Source organism: Dysidea avara, chromosome 3, assembly GCF_963678975.1.
Source record: "Dysidea avara chromosome 3, odDysAvar1.4, whole genome shotgun sequence".
NCBI classification, from domain to species: Eukaryota; Metazoa; Porifera; class Demospongiae; order Dictyoceratida; family Dysideidae; genus Dysidea; species Dysidea avara.
Genome location: NC_089274.1, coordinates 31722706 through 31750143, shown reverse-complemented (window position 1 = coordinate 31750143; position 27438 = coordinate 31722706). Strand labels below are relative to the sequence as shown.

General features: G+C 37.4%; 2 protein-coding genes across 2 annotated transcripts in view; one reads left to right on the top strand and one right to left on the bottom strand.

Moving 5' to 3' along the window:
• LOC136250701 (F-box/WD repeat-containing protein 7-like) overlaps positions 1–21323 on the bottom strand; it is a 46268-nt gene extending 24945 nt beyond the window's left edge. Inside the window, exons 1-10 of the mRNA XM_066042931.1 lie at positions 21237–21323; positions 21068–21183; positions 13383–13592; positions 13292–13333; positions 12977–13019; positions 8541–8635; positions 7894–7990; positions 6893–6982; positions 3812–3898; positions 130–225 (exon numbers count right to left, since the gene is read on the bottom strand). Of these exons, the coding sequence (XP_065899003.1) occupies positions 130–225; positions 3812–3898; positions 6893–6982; positions 7894–7990; positions 8541–8635; positions 12977–13019; positions 13292–13333; positions 13383–13592; positions 21068–21183; positions 21237–21254 (894 nt within the window). The 5' untranslated portion in view covers positions 21255–21323. The remainder of the gene's footprint in view (positions 1–129; positions 226–3811; positions 3899–6892; positions 6983–7893; positions 7991–8540; positions 8636–12976; positions 13020–13291; positions 13334–13382; positions 13593–21067; positions 21184–21236) is intronic.
• The window catches only part of LOC136250702 (chitobiosyldiphosphodolichol beta-mannosyltransferase-like), a 34299-nt gene continuing 28141 nt past the window's right edge, over positions 21281–27438 (top strand). Inside the window, exons 1-5 of the mRNA XM_066042932.1 lie at positions 21281–21560; positions 23038–23118; positions 24095–24201; positions 25450–25598; positions 25718–25807. Of these exons, the coding sequence (XP_065899004.1) occupies positions 21350–21560; positions 23038–23118; positions 24095–24201; positions 25450–25598; positions 25718–25807 (638 nt within the window). The 5' untranslated portion in view covers positions 21281–21349. The remainder of the gene's footprint in view (positions 21561–23037; positions 23119–24094; positions 24202–25449; positions 25599–25717; positions 25808–27438) is intronic.

Sequence of the window (27438 nt, the reverse complement as noted above, 5' to 3'; positions counted from 1 at the left end):
TAAGGCAAGTGCCTGAGATGGAACTGCACAGCCTGGGAACCAACATTTTCTTTGCATTCAATCACTACTTAACAGCATAAGCCCCACAACTACACTGTATTCAGTAGAATATACTCTGTGTACACTTACCCTTAATGTTCTGTCAGTAGATCCACTGACTATGACTTCACCATTGAACTGAGAACACCACACGCCTCCAGTATGGCCAGTGAGTGTATGCAGGCACTGAAAATATTATTAAAATGTATACACATGTGTGTGTGTGTGTGTGTGTGTGTGTGTGTGTGTGTGTGTGTGTGTGTGTGTGTGTGTGTGTGTGTGTGTGTGTGTGTGTGTGTGTGTGTGTGTGTGTGTGTGTGTGTGTGTGTGTGTGTGTGTGTGTGTGTGTGTGTGTGTGTGTGTGTGTGTGTGTGTGTGTGTGTGTGTGTGTGTGTGTGTGTGTGTGTGTGTGTGTGTGTGTGTGTGTGTGTGTGTGTGTGTGTGTGTGTGTGTGTGTGTGTGTGTGTGTGTGTGTGTGTGTGTGTGTGTGACCCAGTCTGGGAAAAGGGGTCTTATCGTCTATTAAAAAGTATCAGGAAATGCCAGTTTTAAGTATCCAGTGTGCTTTAGCTCGCCAATGGTTGAGGCTATGTCAATTTTCACACGTTTTACACCAATTTGTTGCCTTCCAGAGCATCCATTGTGCAAGTAGCCAACAGCTAAGTTTCCCGCCATTTTAGATAGTTTTAAACGGTGGTTGACTGCATCAGGCGAGCTCCAAAAGGAGAGAGAGGAAGGAGGGCAAGAGGCTGTTTATAAAATTGAATGGGCAGGCGTAGGGATGAATTAGGCCAAGTTATGGGCCATTCAGGTCTCAAAACTGGCTAAAATGAAAGGAAATTTACAGTACAGGTCTTTATTCGATACCATGGAGCTGCACAACCACACACAGCCATCCCCAGGCTGGCCATGCAGAGCTCCATTAAGACCCCGCTCCACACGTACGGATCACCACTGGGCTTGGGAAAAGCAGCCAGCAAAGACAGACCACTCAAGTCTAGTTGATTTTGATTGTGAAATTAGATAGTTTATTCATGTAGCTTTGTGTTCTTGGCAAAAAACTGAATCTGCTGACATGGGCGATAAAACCAGTTTTCCCAGACTGGGTCACATATATATATGTAACACTTTCACACCTCAATCAAAGGAGCCGCTCGGGCTACATTTCGGATGTAACCCAGCTAGTCGGGCTACATATGAAATGTAGCTGGGCTACAACTGGGTAGGGATTATATAGATGTCGAGGCCGAAATTGATTGTGGGGATCGATTAATACTCATGTGATTAGGATGCATGACTTGGATTTCGCCATGAAAACCACTCTGATGGAGAGTGTTTTGTTATCCCAGCCATCCTATGAGTTGAAAAATGTTGGGATAAGGTGAGAACTAGGGCTATAGTTTATTCACTGATCGTTTCCGAATAGAGATATGCCCCCATCACGAAGCTACCACTCTGCACGGAGTAACCACTCTACAAGCAAGTGTACCTATCTAGGCCTTTAGTGAACTCCGTATTTTTTCCATAAACGATTCGATAGCACTAATTAATACATTAAACTCACATAACTGAAATTCTCCATGATACCTCTAGGATTAGTCCATTCATCATAACAGTGTAACCAGAACATACTAACTGCTGACCGATTATCGAAAATTTTAGGTATGCATATACAATACATCCAGTGTTTGCACTTGTATGGCTTGGGTGACTGATTGCCCTGTAGGCTATCAACCTGATAAGTGTTACATATTAGCTGTAACACGGGACATTCGGGCTTTGCCCGATAAATGGGCCGTCGGGCAGTCGGGCATACGTATCAGGCAAAGCCCTCATGTCCATGTAACAACTATTACATATATCAACATGCAATGTGCATACAGTATATGCAAACAAGTCAGGAATTCCAAAAACAAAAGTAGACACAGAAGTTAGGGCTAATTAAATCATGTTTATTCCTATCAAACAGTACGGTAGTATTGAATTCCCCTAAAAATGACAAGCACTGCCTAAAATTCTGCCTTTAAAAATCATCCTAGAAACATCCTGCACGACAAAAATCATATTTACAGAATAATATTAGTCCATCTAACATCAAATACAACAAGAAAACACTTACAAGCAGCCAGATATAGACTTTTTAGAAATCACAGAAACTCGAACTTTTGGCCGGCCTTCCAGCCTGCCTGCTTGACTACAGTTGCAAGGCTGGAGGCCAAACAAAGCAGCACACGGCCACCATTTTACACCACAATAACAAACTCACCAGTGGGATGTGCCTTTTTGGGTTCTGACGAGTGTGTGCCCTCTGCACCTGGTCTTTTCTTTTATCTTCAATCAGGCTAGTCTTCATCCTTCTCCAAGCAATGAAACTATATTGAGGTGTCAATTTTTCTATCAACACTTTCCTTGAGTGGGATATTTAAACGCTGCAAACTTATTTAAGCTCTTAAACTCGGTAGATACCTGTAACTTCATGACAGGTATCTACCGAGTTTAAGCGCTTAAACTCGGTCAATGCCACGTCTAGTATTAACGCAATCTTGGTTGATTAACGATCAAGCACCGAGACCACACCTCCCCCTGGTAATACAGTAGCTGGTAGGTGAAAGGCTGACAAAAGATACTCTAATACAGCAGTCACCCTAATAGAACAGTCACACGTGTATACACCTGTAGCTATATGCTACAGGGTATAACAAAAAACCAAAACCAAACTAGTATATTTTTAAAAAATTACTAATTTAAAATAAAGCAGGGATTGAAGCAATAAAACATAGTGAAACAAGAGATGAATGATGGCACTACAGCATAGTTCGGTGGGAAAATCCCTAATTGGCAGAACATATACATTCTAATTCTAATTACAGCGTTTCAACAAGCAATACAGTCATTTCATGTAGTTGTCGACTATGCTTCATCTACATTGCCTTAAACAATATGTGAACCTACTGTATAGCCTGGAACCAATCTGCTCACTTCGTCTTTAGAATAGATACACAGGATGGATGATTTCTGTTTCATTCTTACAAAAAAAGCCACTGGTGTACTACCACAAATTGACACCTTGCAAAAAGAAATGGGACACAAAGATAAGTCCATGATGCATGCATTGCACATCGGTATGCCAAAAGGCACCTCTTATTAGGCTAAAGTGATGCCTAACCTAAATTAGCCGTTACTGAGTCATGCTTGTCTAAAGAATAAGATACAAACAGCGGCAACAACTTACAGCGTATGCATTTCGAATCACACTGAAGGTACGAAGGTACTTTTGATTACCGTATTGTCTTGAATTATGGCCCGGGCGATTATTTTTTTCAAGCAACTTTTTACCCCCAGCTACTAAACGAGACCGGCGGCTATACAAGACTGGCGTTTATATACCTGATCAGCATTCACGAGTCAACTTCATACCTTGGTGTTGTACTCTCCTGGACTCTCCTTGATGTTTCCTTCATAGATCCAAGCCTAAAGGGAACTCTATAAAACGTTCTTCACTTCATCGCTTATAACACCATCTGGAATTATTAAAACTAATGACTGCAGTAGATGTTTATTTGAGACCGGCGTTTATTTTAGTTATGATGCTGTATTCCCCTGGCGACTAAACGGGACCAGGCGTTTATATGAGACCGGCCGTAATTCGAGGCAATACGGATACTTAACCAAAAGGCTAGGAGTTACTGTGACAAAAGTTAAAACTGCACACATATATCTCACGTACTGCATGTATAGCTAGTAGTGCAGTAATGCGTGCCTGCATAAATACCTTTCCAGTTAATGCACACCATAATTTAAGAGTGTTATCATCAGAACCACTGACAATGTAATCACCACAAAACTGCAAGCAAGTCACCTGAAAAATGTAACATGCATAGATGAATTATATCAAACAATGTTGATAATATAATAACCCAAGTATAAGTTTAATGAATAATCTTAGTAAAATTTTCTACAGTTTATTTCATAAGGAATTTTAAGGGATCAAAGAAAAAGTTAAAAAAGAAGAAGCTATCTATACCTGCAGATATGCACAGCCTCTTTATTTCATTGTTTCACAATTTGATCCCTAAAATTCCTAATTTTTCCTTCTACTTGTTTGTTAACCTTTTTTTACAACACAATAACTACTAATCAAACCCATGCATACTGCATGATTGACGCCAGGCATGCTATAGAGTTAACTTTGCATCTGAACATTTGCCTCCCTACAATCAATTACTAAAAAGTGAAGTGGCAATTATGCTTTGTTTTCAGCTATGTCCCACCCATTACACAGCATTACAAATGAAGAACAGCTAGTATGAAAAGCATCTCTGAAATTAATTCAGAAAATACAGGCAATGAACAAGATAGGGAAACAGTATCTCGCTATTGCGAATCAACACCATATATATATACAGGGATGTGCCCAGGTTTAGAATAGTGGTGGCTACAAGAGACAGGGATGAGTCCAGAAATGTTGTGTGGGGCCTTAACTTGTGTATGGCAGAGGTGAATTTGTAGTGGTTGTTGAGAGGTAGTGGTGGCTATTTCATTTGAGTGGTGGTTTGTACCGACCACTGCGGGCACATCCATGTATATACTGTACCTTGTGTTTGGTCAACAAAAAGAACTGGGACACAAAGGAGGACAAAACATGCGAGCATTGTATGTACCGGTTGGCGTAAAGGCACATCTCGGGACGAAGCAACATTGAACAGTGAAGAAATCAAGCCCATAGCCTTATCCATTGTCAAGTTATACTTGGCTGGAGGTATCAGTTAGCAGTTAGTCAGCATAAATTTCTGCTTAATTTTTAGTTTAGGGTACACATACATAGCTCTGAAGACATTTTTTTGGCTTGGCTATGCTTAACCAATACTGATAATATATATTGTTGGGCAAGAAAGGCCAAACCACCATGATCCCTAGTAATACTACTACTGTACCATATGAAGTAGCTTTTAGATTTTCCTGTAGATCTAATTCATATGTTGCATCAAAACAATTATTGATAACTTCTGTATGAAAGCTGTGGTATTTATTTTCTATTACTGATTTTGGACCTGGCATTTAAACAAGCTAAGCATCAATTCAGTCCCATGCACTTATTTCTTAGAGCATACGAAGATTATGGATAAGGTGCTGCTGAAAGTGCTTATAAAATTGACTTACAGTTTGGAGTCTACTTGCAACAATGAAACACATGAAGTGAAGCAAGTTTATCCAGTATAGAGGGTCTTGTATAGCACGTCACTCCAGCATTTATATAGTCTATAGTTTTTAGTGCCGTGGTGATTAAGCAAACTCAGGCGTGTATTCTATATAGTTTTGGATGAAGTACCTATGTATTTGAGCCTGGCTTAATATGGATATAATACAATACATATCTTAACATTAATGGTATTGTTATTATCATTATTGTTACTAGGACCGCGTCACATACAACCAAGCACATACACCAACGTGACAGCCCCCTGGTGAGGCTATTAGGTGGTGAAGGCACAATCCCCAAATCATCTCACAGTAGTGACAGATATAACACAGTAGTGGCATCGTAACTAAAGGCCACCAGTAGCTAAGTGCCAGTACATCATCGGTGTGGTAATGGCACAGTGATGTGTACAAAGTATATGTATACAAAACATACAGGAGAGAACTATACATTATTGCAGTATTGTATGCAGCAATACATTATAGGCAACATCACCAGATAAAAATTATTAGCCAATATACAGCACAGTATATCAACATCAACTAGAGCTACATAGGGTTCATCAGTGGTGTAGCAATGGCACAGTGATGGGTGACACACTATAATTATGCATACACAACTTGCAGGAGATAGCTACACAATACTGTAGGAGTATGCAAGCCAGATGAACCAGATAAAGGAAGACAGCGAAGCCAGCCAGAGCCTAGTAGCTACGCCAGGTGAAGGAAAAAAAGATCAAGCAGGTATTGAATTGCCTGACACCAACACAAAGGAAGTTCGCCATGCCAGCTGCACAAGACAAAATTGTATACTTGTATTTTATATGTAACTGTATTGTAAAGAGCGTGGCATATGTTTTAATGTTTTCTTGTATTGTTTATTTACGTGAATGATCATGAATCCACTGGCAGCTGGCATGGAGACTTGAGATGTTACAAACATAAAAACTTACTTGTAATCTTCTTGTTTACACGTAAAGAGGCCTGTGGCTCTCTTGCACTGGCATCGCTAATCTTCTCCTTTGTGCAATCTGTAAATAATTAAACAAGGGTGTGGTACTGGGCATTATATAGAATTACACGTATGGTCAAATCATCAGCGCAAACAGGAGTGACGATTATACGTTCGTGCCTTCATTCACAGGCGAATCTATCCCCGGTTAGTTTATGTCTCTAGACCTCGTAGTTTTCGAGAACATTACAAAAAAGAATTTACGATGACTAAATCTAGAAGTAAAAGGATCTTTGACTCAGTGGCAGCGATATCAATCTCTTCCTCTAGGAGGATATTTATGGCGAAGGACAGTCAGGAATGGTGTGTGGAGACTTGAACGTTGTATTTGCATAATATAATTAATTTGTCTTTTTAATTGAGTGTATATGTAATGCTGTTTTTGTTTTTTGTTACCCTTGCCATGCCCACTTGTGGAGCTTACATTGCCCTATCTGTGGCAGCATGTGTCCGAGGATATAATTATACTGTTACCGTGTTTTCATCAATAAAACTGATGGTTTTTCTCTCTTTATTATTTATTAATTAATTATTATTTATTTATGACGTAACCCAATTTCATATTATCTTTAGTACTTGGTTGTATAATTAACACTTTACAGTGACAGGTACACACAAAACAGATACAGTGTACATACATACCACATGATCATCATGTCCTTTCAATACTAAAAAAGGCTTTAATTCTCGACTTCTCCAGTTATACTTTATTCTTTGCTTTATTAAGAAGGCCTACATGTATTTATATGAACAACATATAAAACAAACACAACATTTAGGTAGAAGATCTAGCATGTGAATTGTACAAACAGCATATTGTATGCAAGCATTTGTTATTTCACTAAAGTTACTGTATATGTCTTTGATATGCTGCAGTATTAACAAAACTTATAATACTGTAGTCATTATTTTTCTTCCCCCTTGTGCATGAGTGGATACAAGGCAAACACATTTTGTAAGTGTATGTTTCACATATTCACACTTCCAACATGTTCACTGTATACTATTAAGCAAATTGAACACCTAGGTTAACATAAAAATATTTGGACTATTGTACCATTTAAGTGTTCAAGGTTTTGTATCATTGACTGAAAATTCCCTTGGAAAAATTGTGTCCTTGCATACATAAAATTATCCAGTGTGACTAACATACCAGATGGCCATGAATTGTTCAATTACGGCAGGACCTCAATCTTGCTGTTCTAAATTATACTATACATTGGTGGTATAAAACTTTGGCAAATGTGGCAGATTTACCTTTCATTTGCCAAAAAAACCCTGCCAAAGCATATTCCATCCATCATTAACTACATGCTAATGTGTAGCAACATGTGACAAAACATGGCAATTTGCCAAAATCTTGTCAATTGGATCAGTTGCAGATTTGCCAAAGCTTCTAATAGTAAGTTTGAAGTAGGATGAGTATACCCAAAGAACAAAATTAATATGTCTTGCAAAATTTAGTGTGAGCTCTTCTAGGGAACAGATGGCCTATGTCTGAATCACTTTAACATTATAGGAGCCGGTGCTAAGTGCTAACCATTGCTTGCATGCACTGCAGTACATATATGCATATTCATTCTGAATGCATATTCACATTTTATAAGAAAGTTAAACTCTATGCACACACATACATGGCATACTTGTTTCCAAGGGTTATTGATAAATCCAAGTGTTTTCCGTTTGGTAGATAGTTGAGGTTCAAAAATTCCAAACTTTGAACACTTTTCTTTCCACAGTCTATGACATGAACATAGGTGCACATGTGACCATAACATTATACTACACATCACACACGCATGCATCTTCCTAAATTAAGATATATATGCTAGCTACTACTTCAAAATAATAGGCCATAATATTACTGTATTCATAGTAAGGCTGAAACGAATAGTACGAATATTCGTTATTCGTTTGTTAAGAAATATTCGTATTCGTTAAGAAATATTCGTTATTCGTTAAATATTCGTTAATCGGATAATGTACACATTTAACCTTGAAAACATTTTGACAACTGAAAACTGTCATTTTAAAATATAATTTTTCATCTTAATAGTACATGTAAAGGACTTTTCTTTTTTAACATTTAAAGTTTTAGTAGTAATCAAAGTGATTTTGTCCCTTTCAAGCACCTAATTATACAGAAAATTCTTAAAGAATAATTCGTTAATTCGTTCGTTAATTTGAAGAATATTCAAATACCTAAAATTTAATATTCGTTTCACCCCTAATTCATAGTGAATAGTAGATTGGGAATACATACGTACATGCATAGATAAATGATACTCACAAGCTGTCATCACAAAGAACATTCCAGTATCTACAAGTAAGAGCTGCAACCAACAAATCCTTTGGCTCCAGGAAGCTAAGAACTTGCAAAGCGAGCTATTTAGAAATATACGTACACACACTCATACCACACTGCACACTCATACCACACTGCAACAAGTACTGTATAAGATTTACATTTGAGTAGGGATCACAGAAATAAGGAGCAATGAAAAGGAGCTCATCTATATACTAGTGGATATGTATTCTCACAGTACCCCATATACAGCTAGCCATAACTGAGGTAGGATATTGCAACAAAGGAAAAAAGGGGACCATGCAGATACATCATAAAAAGTAATTACATGTGTGCCCTACCTATTAACTACTGAAAAGTGAAACGGCTATTCTGCTTTGTATACAGCTATGTTTTATCCATTATACAGCTAACAGAATAAAGAACAATACGAGAAGTGCCATCTAGTCACTATGGAAATTATGGACAATTCTTGTTATAGCCAGCACTAAAGCCATGACGCGTCAACAGCTACACGGTAGCGGAGAAAGTCCATGATGCATGCATTGCAACTACAGTATACTGCAGTTGGCGAAAAGGCATGCCTCAGGCCAAGCAATGCCAAACAGTGAAGAAATCAATTCTGTAGCATTCACTATAGTTGAGCTATGCTTGGCTAGAGGAATCAGTCAGTCAAATAGCAGAAAATTAATTAATTTAAGGCATTTTAAGCTTAACCGATACTGCCCTGTTCTATATGGGTCAAAAAGGATAGGACAGACAAGTAGGATCGAGGTGTATTGGTAATTACACATAGGACAATCCTTAGGATGTCCACCCTATCCTATATGGGACATCCTACCTACAACAGGGGAAATCTGATAACAAACATGGACATGAAGATGTTGTGACAGAATAAATTGATGTTACGCTACTTCTAAAAACCAGGCACCCATGCAGTTAATACTATCCCATTCTAACTATATAGGTAATATCATTAGTATATGTGACCTGATTTTAGAAAACCGTCGATATCCGCACAATTTTCAAAATGCATTTTATTTGTTCTTTGTTTTCTACAGGAACAGAGGAATGGACTAGCTAAGTTTCAGCTTCAGAAGTTAAGCAGCATCGGAAATACAGCACTAGACAGCCGGGCAAACAAATAGATTGATATGTACAGAAGCTATCGAGAAAAGAATCTACAGGCGCTTACATAAACCATCATACCTTACTGATACAATGGCGTACGGAATTGAATCTTTGCTCATGTTCGCCATGCATTTATTCATCCACCAAGGTATAATTTTTGCCCCAGGCGTGCTTCTGTGTTTGAGAAAGAAGGCAAATTCACTGAAAAACGATCGTTGGTAAATTCTTTCGTCACTGCAATGTAAACAAACATCTGTAACTTTGAAATCCTTTAATGTATGGAGATGGAACAAAGATTTTTGTACTCCCTATGAACAGGCGAACACGATGATGCCCAGGATTTATCCATTGGAGGCTTAATTTGCATACCAGTGAGGCGGTAAAAACTTGTGTAAATTTTTTTCAGGAGCTTGCATTTTTTACCCATAATTTTTAAATGCATTTTATTACAAAGGTACTGTTGTGCGTATATCGACGGTTTTCCAAAATTTGGTCACATATATTCATGCTATTGTTATTATTAATTTAGATAATTAAATTTGTAAATACTGAAATTTAGCGTAATTCATAATTCATGAATTAAATTATTTTGTAATTTGGTAAATACGTTGCTATGTACTGCCAAGGAAGTGTAACTATAACAAACCACTTTAAACTGCAAATTATGCACAGAAGTATTTATCAACTGCTGTATAGTGTATCGGATTTTCTCTGTGTAGAGAAATCCTAGAGGCTGCCCTTCATTTAAGTATGGGACATGCCCACTTTCTCTTCGAAGGAATTCATTATTTCTGGTAGCCTACGAAGCCAGATACTCTGTTTTTTGATTGTTTTACGCCCATATAGCACATTGTAAAAGCCATTCATAACATATTCAGGAACTTGCTTCACCCATTTTTTCAAGCTGGCATGAAAAACTGCCTCAAAATGAAAGCTTATCTACCGGGAAGGTTTATACTGGTTCTATGCAGCCTTCATTTATCACATAGAGGCTGCGTTTAGCATAAGCCACTTTGCTCATGTGGGTACAGAAAGACAAACAAATATACAAACCAAACATAGGTCAAGCACTTAGGTCAAGGGCTTGAAGGACTTTTTACAAGCACAAGCACAAATGCTGCAATTGAGTAAATTCTTCAAGTACAAAGTGAAACACTATAAAAGTGTTTGATATAATTACTTAATTACTTTATTAACAACCAACATATATAATGATGCATGCATCATGCACCTATTGTTTTAAGTATTTATTGTTACAACGAATCAACATCAATCGAATCAACATCAATCGGTAAAAAGTTTCATCTTTTAATATGCCTAAAGACTTTCCCAGGCTATACTGAATAATAGTTCTACAGGTATACCTGATAGAATGATTACATTTGATAGCATCTTTTGGCTGTTAAATGAGAAGCTCATTGAATCAAAGACTTTTGATAAGAGCTGGCTTTTGTGTTTTAAAAGTGTTTATAAGCACTTTAGAAATATAAGTAATTAAGTACCAGCACAAGCACAAATGCTGCACAGTAACAAATACTTGTAAGTACTTCAAAACAAGTGCTTAAAGCACACACACACACACACACACACACACACACACACACACACACACACACACACACACACACACACACACACACACACACACACACACACACACACACACACACACACACACACACACACACACACACACACACACACACACACACACACACACACACACACACACACACACACACACACACACACACACACACACACACACACACACACACACTTTTCAGAAAACAATTCAGTAGTTAAAAAATGAGGATATACTTTATGGGTGATATTTTTAGTCAACTAGGAAAGAAAAATTTTTGATGATTCATGCTATGCAAGTACACAAAAAAAATTGGAATTTTCAACTAGAGTAGGGACCATAGCACATCGATAAAAAGTACTGAAACAAGCTGGAATAGTGCATGATGTTAAATTACAATAAATGCACAGTAGGGATATAACACTTCTTATTGTTTTACTGTGATTTAATATTGTGCACTACTTCATCTCATTTCAGTAACTTTTTATTGATGTCCTATGGTCAGTTGAAATTCCAAATTTTTCTTTACTTGTTTGTTAACATTTTTTTGTAAATAATAATTATTATGACTGGTGAACCCACACATACCACATCACCGTGCGCCCCAGCCATATCAATTATCGTCTGTAAATGAAGTATCCATTACGCTTGGTTGCCAGCTATATTCAACCCAACACAACATTACGAATCAACAAAAAGCACCTCTGCAATTCAAACATACTGCATCAAAAGAAAGAAATGGTACCGCCACCCCAGTGCTGATCACTGTAAAATGCTAATAACAATAAATACTTTAGGTTTAAGGAAGAAAATCCATCCCTCCTGGAGGAGACTGAGTGTGGCCCCGACTAGACATTGGGTGACCTGCAGTTCGAATCCTGGGGTTGGAGGGATTTTTTTTCTTACTTTGGCCCCTTTTCTGTTACACCTTTTCAGCTATAAGCCACTAAGTATATGTCCTTGCAATTAGGTTAGATAATCCTAAGGCTGAGACCTTCAGTACTGGTCACTGTAAAGTACTAATAACAAAAAAAAAACAATAACAATATCAATTATTGTCTGAAAGGTGAAGTATCCATTACACTTTGTTGTCAGCAATGTTCAACATGTTACGCAGCAGCATGGATCAAGAACCCTTCGAAAAGCACCTCCGCAACCACTATGAAAAATACGGACGATTTCCGTTACAAAGAGAAGCCATCACATGCTACTGCCAAATCGACACTTTTCCCTGTCAGCAAAGATGAATGGGACACAAAGGAGGACACTGGTAAGTCCATGAAGAATGCATTGTACATACTGTGGTACATCAAATGGCACGTTTTGGACCAAAGTGACGAAAAAACAGTGAAAAAAATCTAGCCCGCAGCCTTAGCCATTATCAAGTTACACTTGTCTGAAGGCATCAGTCAGTCAGTCAGTCAGTCATTCATTAGAAATCCTATTAAAATAAATTATTTTTAAAATTCCATAGCAACTTGTTGAAAGCATTTCGGGTAGATCTGAAGCCTTGTTTGGGCTTAACCAATACTTCCTCATCGTCGTCTAGGAAAAGTGAAGCTGGTTTTTAGGTGATGTTTTTCATGCCCACATCTTTGTGGTCTCTCCTATACAGTACTACAGTACTGTACTGTATGATAGTGTTTAACATGTACATATATAACACTTGTGCATTATCTTTTCTGTATTTTAATAATAAACTCACCTCTTTAGGTAAAAGCCGGATAAAATCTCTTTGAAATTTTGGTCTACACACAATATGTAAATAGCATAACAGAAGTATATATAGCTAGGACAACATACTATATAACATTAAGCAGAAAAATCAACAGCCAGATACTATGTACATGCATGAATTTACCACTTGATAAAATGTATTTATCAATAGCTATTGCTGTATGTAAATATTAAATTGTACACTTATGTGTAGTGAATTAGGATTAAGTGACAAATGTACTGATGCATGTATAGCATATGGCGTTATGGCAACTACACTACCAATACATTCAATTTAACTCACTCAATTATGTCTTTAGCATAACGTAAATGAGCTGTATCACATCTACAGATATCAATATCTGATTATACAATTTTATGATGTGTATACACACCTTGCAAGTAGCACATCAAGTGACTTGATTTTCCACTCATTACACCAATTAGAAAACTGGTCAAGCCAGTGTTGTACAGGAATTGGTAGATCAACCTCTTCAACATGATCAGATAACAGCGACGTAGAACGCATCAGATGACCAGTAATTCTGGACACAACTGAGCTGGGTGCCACTGAATAATCCAATGCGTAGTCATGAAATACTGGGCTGCAAAAAGAGGGAAATACATTGTTAATCCTATTAATATATAGCATTATTTTTACACAATACCAGTCAGACTTCCAAACTATTTAAGTAGTGGCCTGATACTTTGATCTATCAAAACAGGACTGGCAGACACGGTGGTAAATGAGACATGCAGTTCACTACAAGTTATAAATCCCCTATATTGACAATTTGACATATGTGACAAGCCACCCTAACCAGCCAGGCACATACTGTATGTGAGTAGACCAGTTACAATACAGGCATGTCTAAAATGTGATGAAGGCCTGTTACATGTATTACAGGCCTGCTAACATACAAAATTACCAATTCCATGAACTAAATTTTTAAGGAGGGTCTGTGGTATTGGGATACCATATAGCAGGAAAGTTTGGCAAATTTAGCGAGTGAATGGTGTTTTGGCAAACTGAAATCTGGCAAATCATTTGTCCAATACAAATCTGTATTAGTTACTAACATCAAGAGTTTATAATGGTATAGGGAGAGTATCAAACTTTGCTATACCTAATGAAAAACAAGTACACGAAAAAAATTGGAATTTTCAACTAGAGTAGGAACCATAGCTCATCGATAAAAAGTACTGAAACAAGTTGGAGTAGTCCATGATATTACATCACAGTAAAACAATAAGAAGTGTTATATCCCTACTGTGGAAATGCACAGTAGGGATATAACACTTCTTATTGTTTTATCCCTACTGTGGAAATGCACAGTAAGAAGTGTTATATCCCTATTGTGGAAATGCACAGTAGGGATATAACACTTCTTATTGTTTTACTGTGAATTAATATCATGGACTACTCCAACTTGTTTCAGTACTTTTTTATTGATGTGCTATGGTCCCTACTCTAGTTGAAAATTCCAATTTTTCGTGAACTTGTTTGTTAACTTTTTTTTGTAAATAATTTTATTATGACTGGTGAACATTAAACAAATTAAATTAAATTGAACCCATGCATACTGCATCTGAAATGGTGCCGCGCGCCCGGCTATATCAATTATCATCTGAAAAGTGAAGTATCCATTACGCTTCGTTGTCAGCTATGTTCAACCCGTTATACAGCATTTCAAATCAAGAACTGTTTGAAAAGTACCTCTGCAATCAAAATAGCCACTATGAAAAATACAGACGATTTCCGTTTCGAAAGGAAGCCATCACATACTCACGCCAAATCGACACCTTTCCCTGTCAGCAAAGATGAATGGGACACAAAGGAGGACACTGGTAAGTCCATGAAGAATACATTGTACGTACTGCGGTATGCCAAAAGGCATCTGTCGGGCCGAAGCGACGTCAAACAGTGAAAAAATCAAGCCCGTAGCCTTAGCTGTTATTGTGTTACGTTTGTCTGAAGGCATCAGTCAGTCAGTCAGTCAGTTACTTAGTTACTCAGTCAGTCAGTAGAAAATTCCGTCGAATAAAAAAATTTTAAAATTCCGTAACAACTTGTTGAAAGCATTTCGGGCCGATCTGAAAGCTTTTTTGGGCTTAGTTTTACCTTACCAATAATGCCTCATCGTCGTCAGGGAAAATTGAGGCTGGTTTTTGGGTGATGTTATTTCGTGGGCCACACCTACTCCTTTGTGGTCCCTACTATACAGTTACTATCATACTGTATGATGAGCCTGTAAAGTAGTCCGCATATCTTTGTGTCCTCTTGCATATCTTTGTATCCTCTCGTAAATATGACTGCTGTTGATTGCTCAGATTTAACATCTTAGTTTGGTTGGGTGGTCCGCATTGAATCCCTATGGCTAAAACCCCATCTAGATGTGTCAATTTCACTATCAGTTTCGAGAATGGTGATCATGACATCATGTGTGAAGTTGATATCTATGGCTTTCCAGGTTAGTTGGCTGTGTATTTCTCTTTTCCCTAAGTTCCTCAGCACATTGTGCCATACTTTCTCAAGTATACTGTCCTTTCACTCTGTAGCTTCAGTCTCTCAATGTGTCACGTGTCCACTGCACTTATAATTAGTCACCAATCAACACAAATCACCAAGTCATTTGAACGATACCATAGGACTTTACGGGCTCATTTTTCACAGGGTATAGTGTAGTTCCGACACTCTCCCTACACCATTATAAACTCTTGCTAACATGAATCCATAATATTTGTATGGGTGAGGCTGCAACTGGAGTAAAGCAACACCACTGCTATAAGTAACACCTCAGGTTTCTCTTAGAACAATCAAATGTTTGACCTCATCATCATCTATCATCACTTAATTATCAACACTTCGTAGAAGCATGGTAGAGGTGTACATATGATCAAAAGTGAACTTGTAGCAGTGCAAGCCATACTGGCAGTTAGGCACTCTCCCCCATACAAATATTATGAACTCTTGCTACTAACAAGTTTGTCGAACTGAAATCCTATTGCAGCAAACTTACCAAAGTTTTCTCCTACCAAACTTTCCTGTTATATGGCACTCACAGGAACAGGCTTGTGGCATTTGCACTTACGAGAATCACAACATACTGTAATAGGACTATGCATTTTTTTTCACAAGTGGCTTGTGCCCTATTTTATAGAATTTGAGTGTTTATAATGGGCTTGTAGTATATTTTAGTGATCCATTAATGCCTATAGCCATCTTAGAATAACTGCTCTCATAAAGCAATACATAAATGCCTGTATTAGGCATAGGACACTCCCTTCCTGGGTGCAACACAAAAATCCTGTCATACAACTGACTTGCTTACTAGAACCACATTTTAAACAGTAAATTATCTTTATAGCTACATAGATCACTGATTGTCCAATGAAATGAAACATCTTTTATTTAAAAGATTGCTTATATCAAGCAATGAAAATCCCTGTTTTAACAACTCGTGATCAGTGCATGGTGTCATTATTAGAGCTGAGCGATAGTAGAAAATTCACTATCACGATAGATATTGAAGTATTATTCACGATACAATAATATCACAATAATTACACTTTGAATGATCTTCAGTCAAGTTCCAAGTATTCAATGTATGTTAAGCATAATTAACACCAGCATAGATTATTATTTGCTTGATTTTCTTGTAAGTGCATCAATTAGGTAATTAATTGCGTGGGCAGCCGATAGTTCTACAATTTTTGTTACAGCCTTGCAGCCAAACTTTTCCATGATAAAGCAAGCCAAGTAGTTATGAAACAGCTAAGCCAGCTCCTCAAGTAGCATTTTTAGTGGAATTCTACTTCGCGAAGCGATCGACTAATTGCGTGGACGGCTGATAAATATACACAGCTTGCATTGCAACCAAACATTTCGTGAATAAACAAGCCTGAAGAGTTACAAAACAGTTAAACAAACTTGGTAGCAATGTTTCTAGTAATCTTACAGCAATATCGCGATAGTAAGCTGCAATTATCATATCGCGATAATGATTTTTTGATCGCGAGTATTGAACTATCGATATTATCACTCAGCCCTAGTCATTATAGCAATGTCCAGTCGTGGATTTTTTCTTCTTTCTCTTACTTTTCAAACATGCTTAGTGAAGTTAACATAAACATCTTAGTAGAGGTGTACCGATATACCGATACATATCGTATCGGTGGCCGATATATATCGTATCGGTGGCTGATATAGACATTTCTACTATATCGGTGAGAGCCAATATTGCTGCTAAAAACCGATACGATATAACGATATACAACTGAACTATCTTGAGGACACTGTAGCCACATTATAAACCCTATTATTTAGCTAACAAGGGTGGGAAACAGTAGTTATCTTCCTTGTCTAAAAATGTGAAGCCATCTAAATGCATGGATTATTACTGTTTCGTTGTCACAATACTTACCAATCATACAACAAACACTCATAGTGGTGGGCCTGGGGAAACAGCAAAAATATGAACCAAGAGCACAGCATAAAACAGCCAGCCATCTCTACAAGCCATTAAAAAGTGGAGTAATCCGGACTAATCTTTGCAGGGGCATGTATTAAAATATTTGTGGGTGCCTTATAGTCTAAGCTGTCAATAGACCATGTGCGCGCCAAGGTGTGGCACTTTATTACATCATCAAAATAACGCATCAGCCATTTTTTGAGGGCAAAAAACGTACGCATTTTATGCTTACGAATTTTTTTAATGCTAATACGAAGGAATCGTGCTAAAAGATAGAATATCCCTGGTATAAAGTAAGTTACTGGGTAAAAGTATATAACATACTTGCTGCATGGTGAGTTATTCCGCCTAGGGAAAGTTTTTGCAATAGAACGCTTGATACTTTTGTCCTCACTTTTCTCGTAAACTATGAATCTTAAACTTTTTTTCCAGTTTTTGCCATGCCTTGGCACACACAAGGTCTATAGAGGCCACACCACCATGGGTAACCAAGCATAGCCAATAATCTTAAGACTGTCTTCAGTAGTTTCTTCAGTAGTTAAAGTAAAGTTGAACATGGCATATGCGGTTCCTCAAATATAAATAACTACGCTTAGTTATATCAGTATATCGGATCGGTATCGTATCGGTTAATCCATATCGGATCGGTATCGGATCAGTTTAGTTTTCTTATATCAGTGCACCTCTAAATCTTAGGCCTTTATAAGGCCTTCTGGTATACAGGCTCTGCCTTTACCAAGTACTTTAATCATAATCATAATCATAATAAGCCACATATTCTAGTTTCATCATGTTATTTCATATGACCATGAACCGGTAGTGCATATTAGAGTGATAAAAGTCTACTGTGCAGGTAGTGATAGCAAACACCTATTTTTAATAACATAAGCCTTCCAAAAGTTTGTGGCAAACTGTAGTGAACTTATGCTGTATGCTTAGGCTTTCAAAGCTCGCGCTTCCATTACACGTCTTTTGTTTTAAAACCGGGTTAGCACATACTACCAGGAGCTCATAAGCGCCGCTGGCACTACTGAGGATCCACTCTATTGCATAAGATCATATATCCCTAAACATGTTCCAAACAGCTAAGAAACAAATGTGGGTTTGCTCTAACCACATACTGCACTGTTTTTTTTTACAGCCCCTTTCATGGGCATTCTTGAGTTGCATTCTTCACCACTAGATTAGTATACACTCACTAACCTACACAGACAATACTGGCATAAAAATACTTACTAAAGCACATGCACTTTAAACAGAATGTTCCATGATATCTTTGGATTTATTTGTTTGCCATATCGCGGATTGCACATCCATGGTCACCAATGTTTATGGTGTCACGTGAAAATTGGCCAATGAGAACGAAATTTGATTGGAAGTCCTCACATTTGATTGGCTATTGGGTTGATTTCCAAAAAAATTTTTATGACAACGGATGTGCAATCCACGATAACAAAAGTAGCTACTATGTTAGACTTTACCTCCAATAATCAAATTCCTGAATTCTTTTAGGCATGCTTGTAAAGGAATCCAGTGGTTAAGCTTGTATTGGCTTGGGTGGCTAGTCGACCACTGTGGGCTATTAGCCTGCAGTATGCTTGGAAGAGCATAGCCAATGATGGAAAGTGAGATTTGTGAGGTCTTTCTGCTAGCAGCTATGTCTCTAACCAGTTTATTACTAGCTGGTCCTATAACCACCAGTTAGCAAATCTCTTAGTGGTTTTCAAAGATCTCATTATCTTCCAAAGATCAAAGCACATTATCATGGCTCAACCCAGAATATAAACCTAGAGGGGGCGAAGTAAGTCGCTTCGGATTCTAGGGGGGTCTGGGGGCATGCTCCCCCAGGAAAATTTTGAAAATTTAGCTGTAAATATACTCAATTTTGGTGAAATTTTACTGTGATGCCATTGAATATTGACCATTGGATTATACAACTTTGGGATCAATTAAACCTTTCCATTTCTCAAGGCTTTAGGTATAAACCTAAGGGGGGCAATAGCTAACCCAGAGGGGGCCTACAGTACAAGGCCATGCTAGTCCTGTAGCCTGTTTTATTAAACATTCATGATTTCAGATTGCATTTTTTTGAACCCAGGAGGGGTAGGACATAATATTAAACATAGCCAGTCTACCTGTTGGAACTAAAAAACCGTACAACGAATTGATTTCACTGTAATCACTGATGATCACCATTACTGTTCATGTGAAAGTTGTGACTGCTAAACATAATCATTATATTACCCCGTAATGGCAGCATTTTTTCAATCGTGAATCACACAATTGCGAACAACAAACTAACTTAAAGGGTTGAAATATATATTGAGCCCTGTCACATCCTACTTTTTGTACAGAGATTATTCAGCTTATGTGAAATCTTTTCAGTACTTGCACAATATCATTAATGTGCATGTGGGCCTGTCCTACCCCCCATTCTAATGTGGATAGCCATTAATGGAATTATTATGCTCATCATGTCATAGTGTAGGTTGAAGCTGGCTGAATATAGTGAAATTTACATAATTACACACCTGTGACACCTAAAACAATCATCAGCATACCCCTGCAGATGGCGAGGGAGTTTTTACAAACATAAGTTTAATGACCAGATCAATTCTTTTCCCCATGACTGAAAAATGGAGCTTCTTTTTCCTTAACAGGGACCATGTAAACTACAGTATATTATTTTAGCTAATTAGTTTCTGTTTGTAACAATACATAATTAAATATAGCTATCTACTGTAGTTACTTTGATTAGTAATTCATGATTCAAAAAATATTACTATATGCTTGCTAAGGAAGCATAACCCAGACAAACTGCTCTAAACTCGTTTTTATGCATAGAGTATCTTCCTCAACTATCTAGTGTTTTCTTGCACACATTCTCTAGGCAAAATTGCTTTGCTCTTCATTATCAAATGTATACATAGGAGATACACCCCCTTTCACTTGAAGGGATATGCTATTTCTGGTAACCTAAAAGACTTGCTAGCTTTTTTTCGGTTATTAAACACCCATATTAAACCGGTGAGAATGCCATTCACATCGCTACAACCATACAGCAAGAAGAAACTACCTCTGGCAAACCTGCATGGAAGTTTCAGCCTGTATTTCCACCACTTAATGGGTTTGCTCATGTGCGTGCATACAGACAAACATAAGCAGGTAGACCGAAAGGTACACACACTTTATGGAAAACAATTTCAGGAATCCAGATGTACACCAATAGCCAGCTGTGGGCATGTACCTACCATTTTTATCACACACGCACACGCACACACACACACGCATGCACTCAATTATACATGCGTAATGAAGCCAACATGGCACAGATCACATATTCATTCATTAATTACTGTAATAACAGACAGAAGCCAATATAACTGTATGCAGCTCATATAATCAATTCCCATATACATGGTAAGTACAACTAACCACAATGATAGGGTACTGTGTAACTAAATTTATATCACCACACAGAATTTCATCATACACACAATAACATGGTGTGATGCAAGGCGCTGATTAGGAATTTAAAAATTATCTAATTGGAAATTAACACATAAAATGCTCTATATTTTAAATCCACCAAACTACAGGCATCAAACCTTATCAATGGTTCCTCGTTGTCCGACGCGAATCTTGCTTTCTTATTGCCCGCCAAAGTGTCCGAATCATCGGAGGATGAATCATCGTGCCTCGTATCGTGCGCTCGTTTAGAATTCTACATCGCAGTACGATCACGCATTAAACATTACGAACACATACACAACGTACCATATTGGAGCCGCTCATCCTTACAAACCTGTCACACTTGCTGTCACGACACCCGGCAATTGTATTCTAATATTTCGGGCATCTGTGCGTTACGTGTATCTCGGTGGACCAAAATGCTTGGCGTGATAGCATTCAGTGTGTTTGTACTGTTCACTTTCCTCTTTTCCATTCTTTTACTGGCTGCGTTGAAATGGAGAGAGGAGGATGGTAAAGGGAGGGTCGCTGTTGTTGTGTTGGGGGATATTGGACGCAGTCCCAGAATGCAATACCACGCTCTGTCACTGTGTAGGGAAGGATACAGTGTAGATATCGTTGGATATGGTGGTAAGTAGTGTGATATCTCAGAGCTTGAGCTGTCAACACCTTGTATGCCGAAATTTTCAAATTTTAATAAAAAAATTTCACACATTTTCAATTGCCTGCAATGCGTTGCTGTACATTAACACTGATTGTTATTAATTTAACTGTTTACGGTATGGTTTCACTGAGGATATTGTGAATTTGTAAATTTTCTTAGATGAGGTTACTTTGTTTTAACTCTCCCACATGTCAGTACCATCGGGTTTCAATCATACATGTTACAAAAAGTTTGAGATTTTACATTTGAGTAGGGATAACCTGTATGGATTAAATGTGCATATAGCATAGGTGTGTAGACGTTTCACTACTTTTATACAATCCTGCAAATGTTACCTTTCTAATTTTTCCTTGTATATACAGCGTATAATTTTCCTGTATGTGTCCGTACTATTTCCCTGTAGTAGTTTTCTCTTTTTTTCCTTCTAGTTGTATTTCTCTCTTTTGTCTTTTGTTTCCTTATACAGTAGTAGTTTTTTAAGTACTTATGTAGCATATACACTTCCTGTATATACAGTGTACATTGTATGTATCCACACAAAAACAGCCGAGCAGTGTAGTCTTCATTAGCCTGAGTGAAAAAGTGAAGGTGTTTTGCACAGCCATTATTAACATTATTGCGGCCATTAGTTGGCTGCCACATACACCCCTGTATTACTGTATGTTGTAGATACATGCACATACTTAACTATAGTGTTTATGGTAGTGCTTGTCATGATCAGATCTTTCATTAGCTTTTTAAAAGGTTGTTATTTCAGCTGTGCTATAAATTAGACCTTCTTGCAGCAAGCACCCTAGATATTACATCCTTGTCGTCATTAGAGCACTCAAGCTCCACTAACCATAAAATCTAGTTTCGCCCAATCATAAAAATCAGCACTCATGACTGTGACACAGTGTTGACTAGCTAACTAGTTGGTGTGGCAACCATTCCAATACCGAAGTTAATCTTTGTGGAATAAAAAACTTGTCAAATGCCTCACTTTCTGCTACTCAAATAGACACCTTATAGGTTTGTGTACTGTGCATGTGTTAGTAGTGTTTAGTAAAATGTTAATTTGTGGTGTTTTTTTTAACACTGATGAAATTTTTATTGTACTTACATAAGCACCATGTGATTCAACCATGCATATACACAAGGCTAAATATACTGTTTAATACATGTGTACGTTGTACATGCACACAACTTCTTTTTTTGCCCTATATACTATCTAGTTATTACACTGCATTATCTGTAAAACATATTCATTTGGCAGTTGTGGTTGAGCAATACTAAAGAATGTTTATTATAGCCTGTGTGTACCTTTTAAGTGGTAGCACGGTAACAGGAGCTGTTTTATTATACAAGAAGCCAAAAAATCACTTTGTGCCACTTTTTTTTTTTTTGCAAACTAGTGTAGTTGCATGATATATCGTATTTGATCAGTTGTTGTATTATATGTAGGTTCTGCTCCATTAAAGGAATTGGTAGACAGCTCTAATGTGAAGATCCACTATTTGTCTGAACCATTTCAATTTTTTACTGGTAATATGTTATGTACAATAGTTGTATGTATGTTGTATACCATTGTAGGTGTATGTGAATATCAGGCAACATGCATGTGTGATAGGTACAGGCATGCTGTTCCAGCAACATTTGTACAAATTCAAAATGGAACATTACTGTATGTAGTTCAGCAAAGTATCAAGCCACCCTATAGAAAATTCAGCTATGTTATATGTAGTATATATTGAAGTCTGGATACTTTTCAAATAAATGTCACAAATTAGCATGAAAGATACATGTGTATGCTTGTGAAAACTGAACAAGGAATAATTCTTATTCCTATGCACCAGAGAGAAGATTGGGGAGTCTCAAGTAGAGCAAATTCTAATCAGTCATTATAGCTTTATCATGCCCATGCAACAATTGCATTGAGTAGAAAGTATGAAATCCCAACAATGGAAATTCTGAATCAGCTGTTTACTGGCTACTGATGCAGTAATGATACTGTACTAGCTTACACTGGCCTAAAACACTAAGCGATTACATGTTCATCCCCAAACATTTGATCATTTAATAGTGAGAATTTATTTTCAAAAAAACTATAAAAAAAAAAAACAGGAAATTTATTTTCAAAGAAGAAGATGGTTGAGTCAAAAAATATGAAAGCCCTTCGAAAATTACCTGCCGTACAATATTTCTTTAATTTGGACTCTCCATTAAAGCATGACTGTCTTATTAGAGTAATTCAATCTTGTCCATTTCTTATATTTAAAAAAGCTGACAGGTTTTCAGAAACTGGTGCAACCTCCTAGCTGTTTCGTAGCATGATGTACACTGCATGTTTGCAGTTGTGGTGGTAGAGGTGTACATATAGTACAGGAAGTAGGTTCAGATCCTTTTTCAAGTGCATACAGTACCTACTTGATGGTACAATATATTTACAGTGTATTATTGCATATTGCAAGGAATTAAGCAGTTGTGTATGTGTTTACAAAACAGTATGTTCTTGTTGCAGGTAGCTTGAAGCATTTTCAGTTTTTATTTAAAGTATTGCATCAGTCTTTCACTTTAATTTGGACTCTGGTGTTTCAAGTGAACAAGTGCTCTTGTATAATTACACAGGTGAGTACTGTGTGTATCTAGAGACTATGTGATGTGTATCTTGTATGTGTGTGTGTGTGTACGTGTGCATGTGCGCACGCTGGTGACCCACTATCGCTGAACACAACTTCAGTGTGAGGTCTCAATTGAGAGAGGTCAGGAAGTGTGAGCATGCATGCATGCATGCATGTACATGTGTGTATATATGTACCGACCCATCAATGGGCACCTGGTGTAAACAAAAGCCAACTACGTATGTCTCACATAATGGGTGGTGGGACTTTTAATAGTACAGCCTCCTGCAGGCTACTAGTCCTGACCAAGGAGGATGTTTGTTGACTTACAGCACCTGAGTGTCAGTGCTGATGCACTGGGTAGGTATATATTTATAACCATGCTAGCATGGTAGTCAAAGACTTTGCAGAGCCCACCTGGTTTCTGATTGTGGATGCGGATGTGTATTTGTGTGATCTTTCTATCATACATCTAACAGTTTATGGTAAAGGCATCTTATGTGTGAGAAAGGAAAGGCTTGTTGCAGGTGATGGTAAACCCCAGTACACTGTGCACTTGTATTTACGGTAGACCCTCAGTTATCCAACCCTCGTTTATCTGTACCCTGTTTATCTGAAATTGGAAGACTGTTCTATTAGAGTATTTTGAGTACAAGTGAATGTCCTATTAGAGTATTTCAACAGAGCTCTGTATATAAATGTATGGGCTTCGGTTATCCAAACAATTCACCTACTGTATCTCAAGACGTTTATCATTGCCTGAGACACATTGGAGTTCGGATAACTGAGGGTCCACTAAAGCCCTTGTTATAACTTCTTAAGATGAAAAAATATTGTTGTTACATACTATACAATATACAGATACACAACATACTGTTTTCTAAATGCAGTTTTTAGTTTTGAATTTCAAAACTTCAATAGCCATAATTTTGGAGTTGGTATAAAAGTCAATGGATTTGCCACAAGATGCCGAACAAAATGTCAAGGTCTACAGATATAACAGTTGGTCACAGACATTTTCCACTGTATGTTTCTGTATTGCTAATTGAATTACAAATTAATCACCATTAATAGTAAACAACCTTGTTGAATGTTTACTTAGCTGTACTCTTTGATTTCTGCTGCATGGTGCACCTAGTCGTTGTAGTAGTAGTTTAAACTGCATATTGTAGGGGGTACATGCTGTAGTTAGCAGTGCATGCACTGCCACAAATTTGGTGTACATATTATATAGAGGTTATTTGCTATTTTACAGACTCCTCCTGCTATTCCTACCTTATGTATTGTGTGGATGGTTTGCCGTTTAAAAGGGAGTAAAATGCTTGTTGATTGGCACAATTATGGATATACACTATTGGCTTTGGCACTCGGCAATGACCATACTTTGGTTAGCATTTCCAAGAAGTAAGTTTACCAAGGAGTGTATGTACAGTACATACACTAAACATTATATTCATACTGCATTAATTGAACATCTGTGTAATTATCATAGTAACTTAATTGCTTAACATGTTTTGTTATAGATTTGAAGCACTATTTGGGTACATGGCTGATAGTTCTTATTGTGTTACTCAAGCTATGAAGAAAGATTTGATGACTAATTGGAGAGTTACGTATGTTACAGTATATTATATCACAAGAAAAAAAATGAAATTTTACATTTCAGTAGGGATCGTAGAATTAAAAGCAATGAAACAAGGGAAGTTGTTAGTGTACTTTAATTCCTACTTTGGTCGTATATAGCCTGTAGGGATTATATCTTATCCGGGCGGTCTGGTACCTACTACTGTCCGTATCTCAGAAATGTCCGTAACTAAGAATAACATGCTATTATGCTAAAGTGACTAGCTTAAATACAAGTAATGTTGTTATTGCTATCAGTTAGTGCTATGCAGTTTAGTGGGCAGAGGGGGAATGTGCTTTTTGTATCTGTGATCCCTACTCAAATGTAAAATTTTAAATTTTTCCTGACACTTGTTTCTTTAGTAAGCAGCGCATACTGCATCAAAATGTGCCACATCACCAGACATATACATGCAATGTTCATGAACCACGATAGTGGGTTCATAATAGGGATTGCCCATGTTTTTTGCAAAAATCCTAATAGAACGCACGCCTAAAAACCACCTTGAAAAGCATCCTTCAACTCAAAACAACCCTCTGGTGGTTCTTTGCAATGAGTATAGGTCCACTAGTAAGTATCAAGTGAAAAGGAAACAGTATGTGTATTTCAGACAAAACTGAAATATGCCCGTTTGTTCATATTATTATTATTCTTATTATTCATAATAATTTTTTTTATTCACAGGCATAGCAAAGTTTACAAGGAGAATCCTGGGATAAAAAGTAGCAAGGCTTGCTGAATGGATCATTATGCGTGACCATGACCTATTTTTGATTTCATTTTTGGATGGAAACAGCCCAAACCAGGCTGTTTCTTCTTGCCAAAATGCCATTACGATCAAGAAGCCATACAAGATCGTGCAGCGTTAGGTTTTTGGTGTGCGCTGCTTGTGGTTAATATAATCTGTCTTTATTAAACTCAGTATAGGCCAGGAAGCTTAATCTGGGCGGATGACTTTGTTGCAAGGTGGTTTTTTCGCTCCGTGGTTATTGTATGTGGGCGGGTTATCCAGATTAAATACTCTAATAGAGCAGTCATGTAAATACTCTAATAATGCAGTCAAATGTATAACAACAATACTTGCACTGAATTTGACAGCTGTTAAAGGCACCAGTAATGTAAATTGTAGCTCATATTGGGAGACTCTCAGTCTGTATGCACATTGCAATTTGATCAGTTTCATGTTTGTACTGAAACATTAACGACGTTACTATGCAGAATGCAAAATTACACTATTCACCACAGTCTTCATTATCAATCAAAGAAATCCATGTTAATATGTACACATAATATTGTAGTCAATAGTGTGAGAAGATATTGCTGAGGAGATAATACAGGAGTGTACGTTCCAACAACTTGCAGCAAATACTAGTCAATGATATAGGTCAATATAGTTCAATGGATTAGTACCCGGACTTTTCTTGTATACTGGTGCTACATATGCCCTCTTCCAGTCTAAAGGGAGTTCACCCTGATGTATAATGCAGTCAAGTGTATAACAACAATCCTTGTACTGAATTTGACAGGTATTAAAGGCACCAGTAATGTAAATTGTAGCTCATATTAGGGGACTCTCAGTCAGTTTCATGTGTGTACTGAAATGTTGACGGTGTTACTATG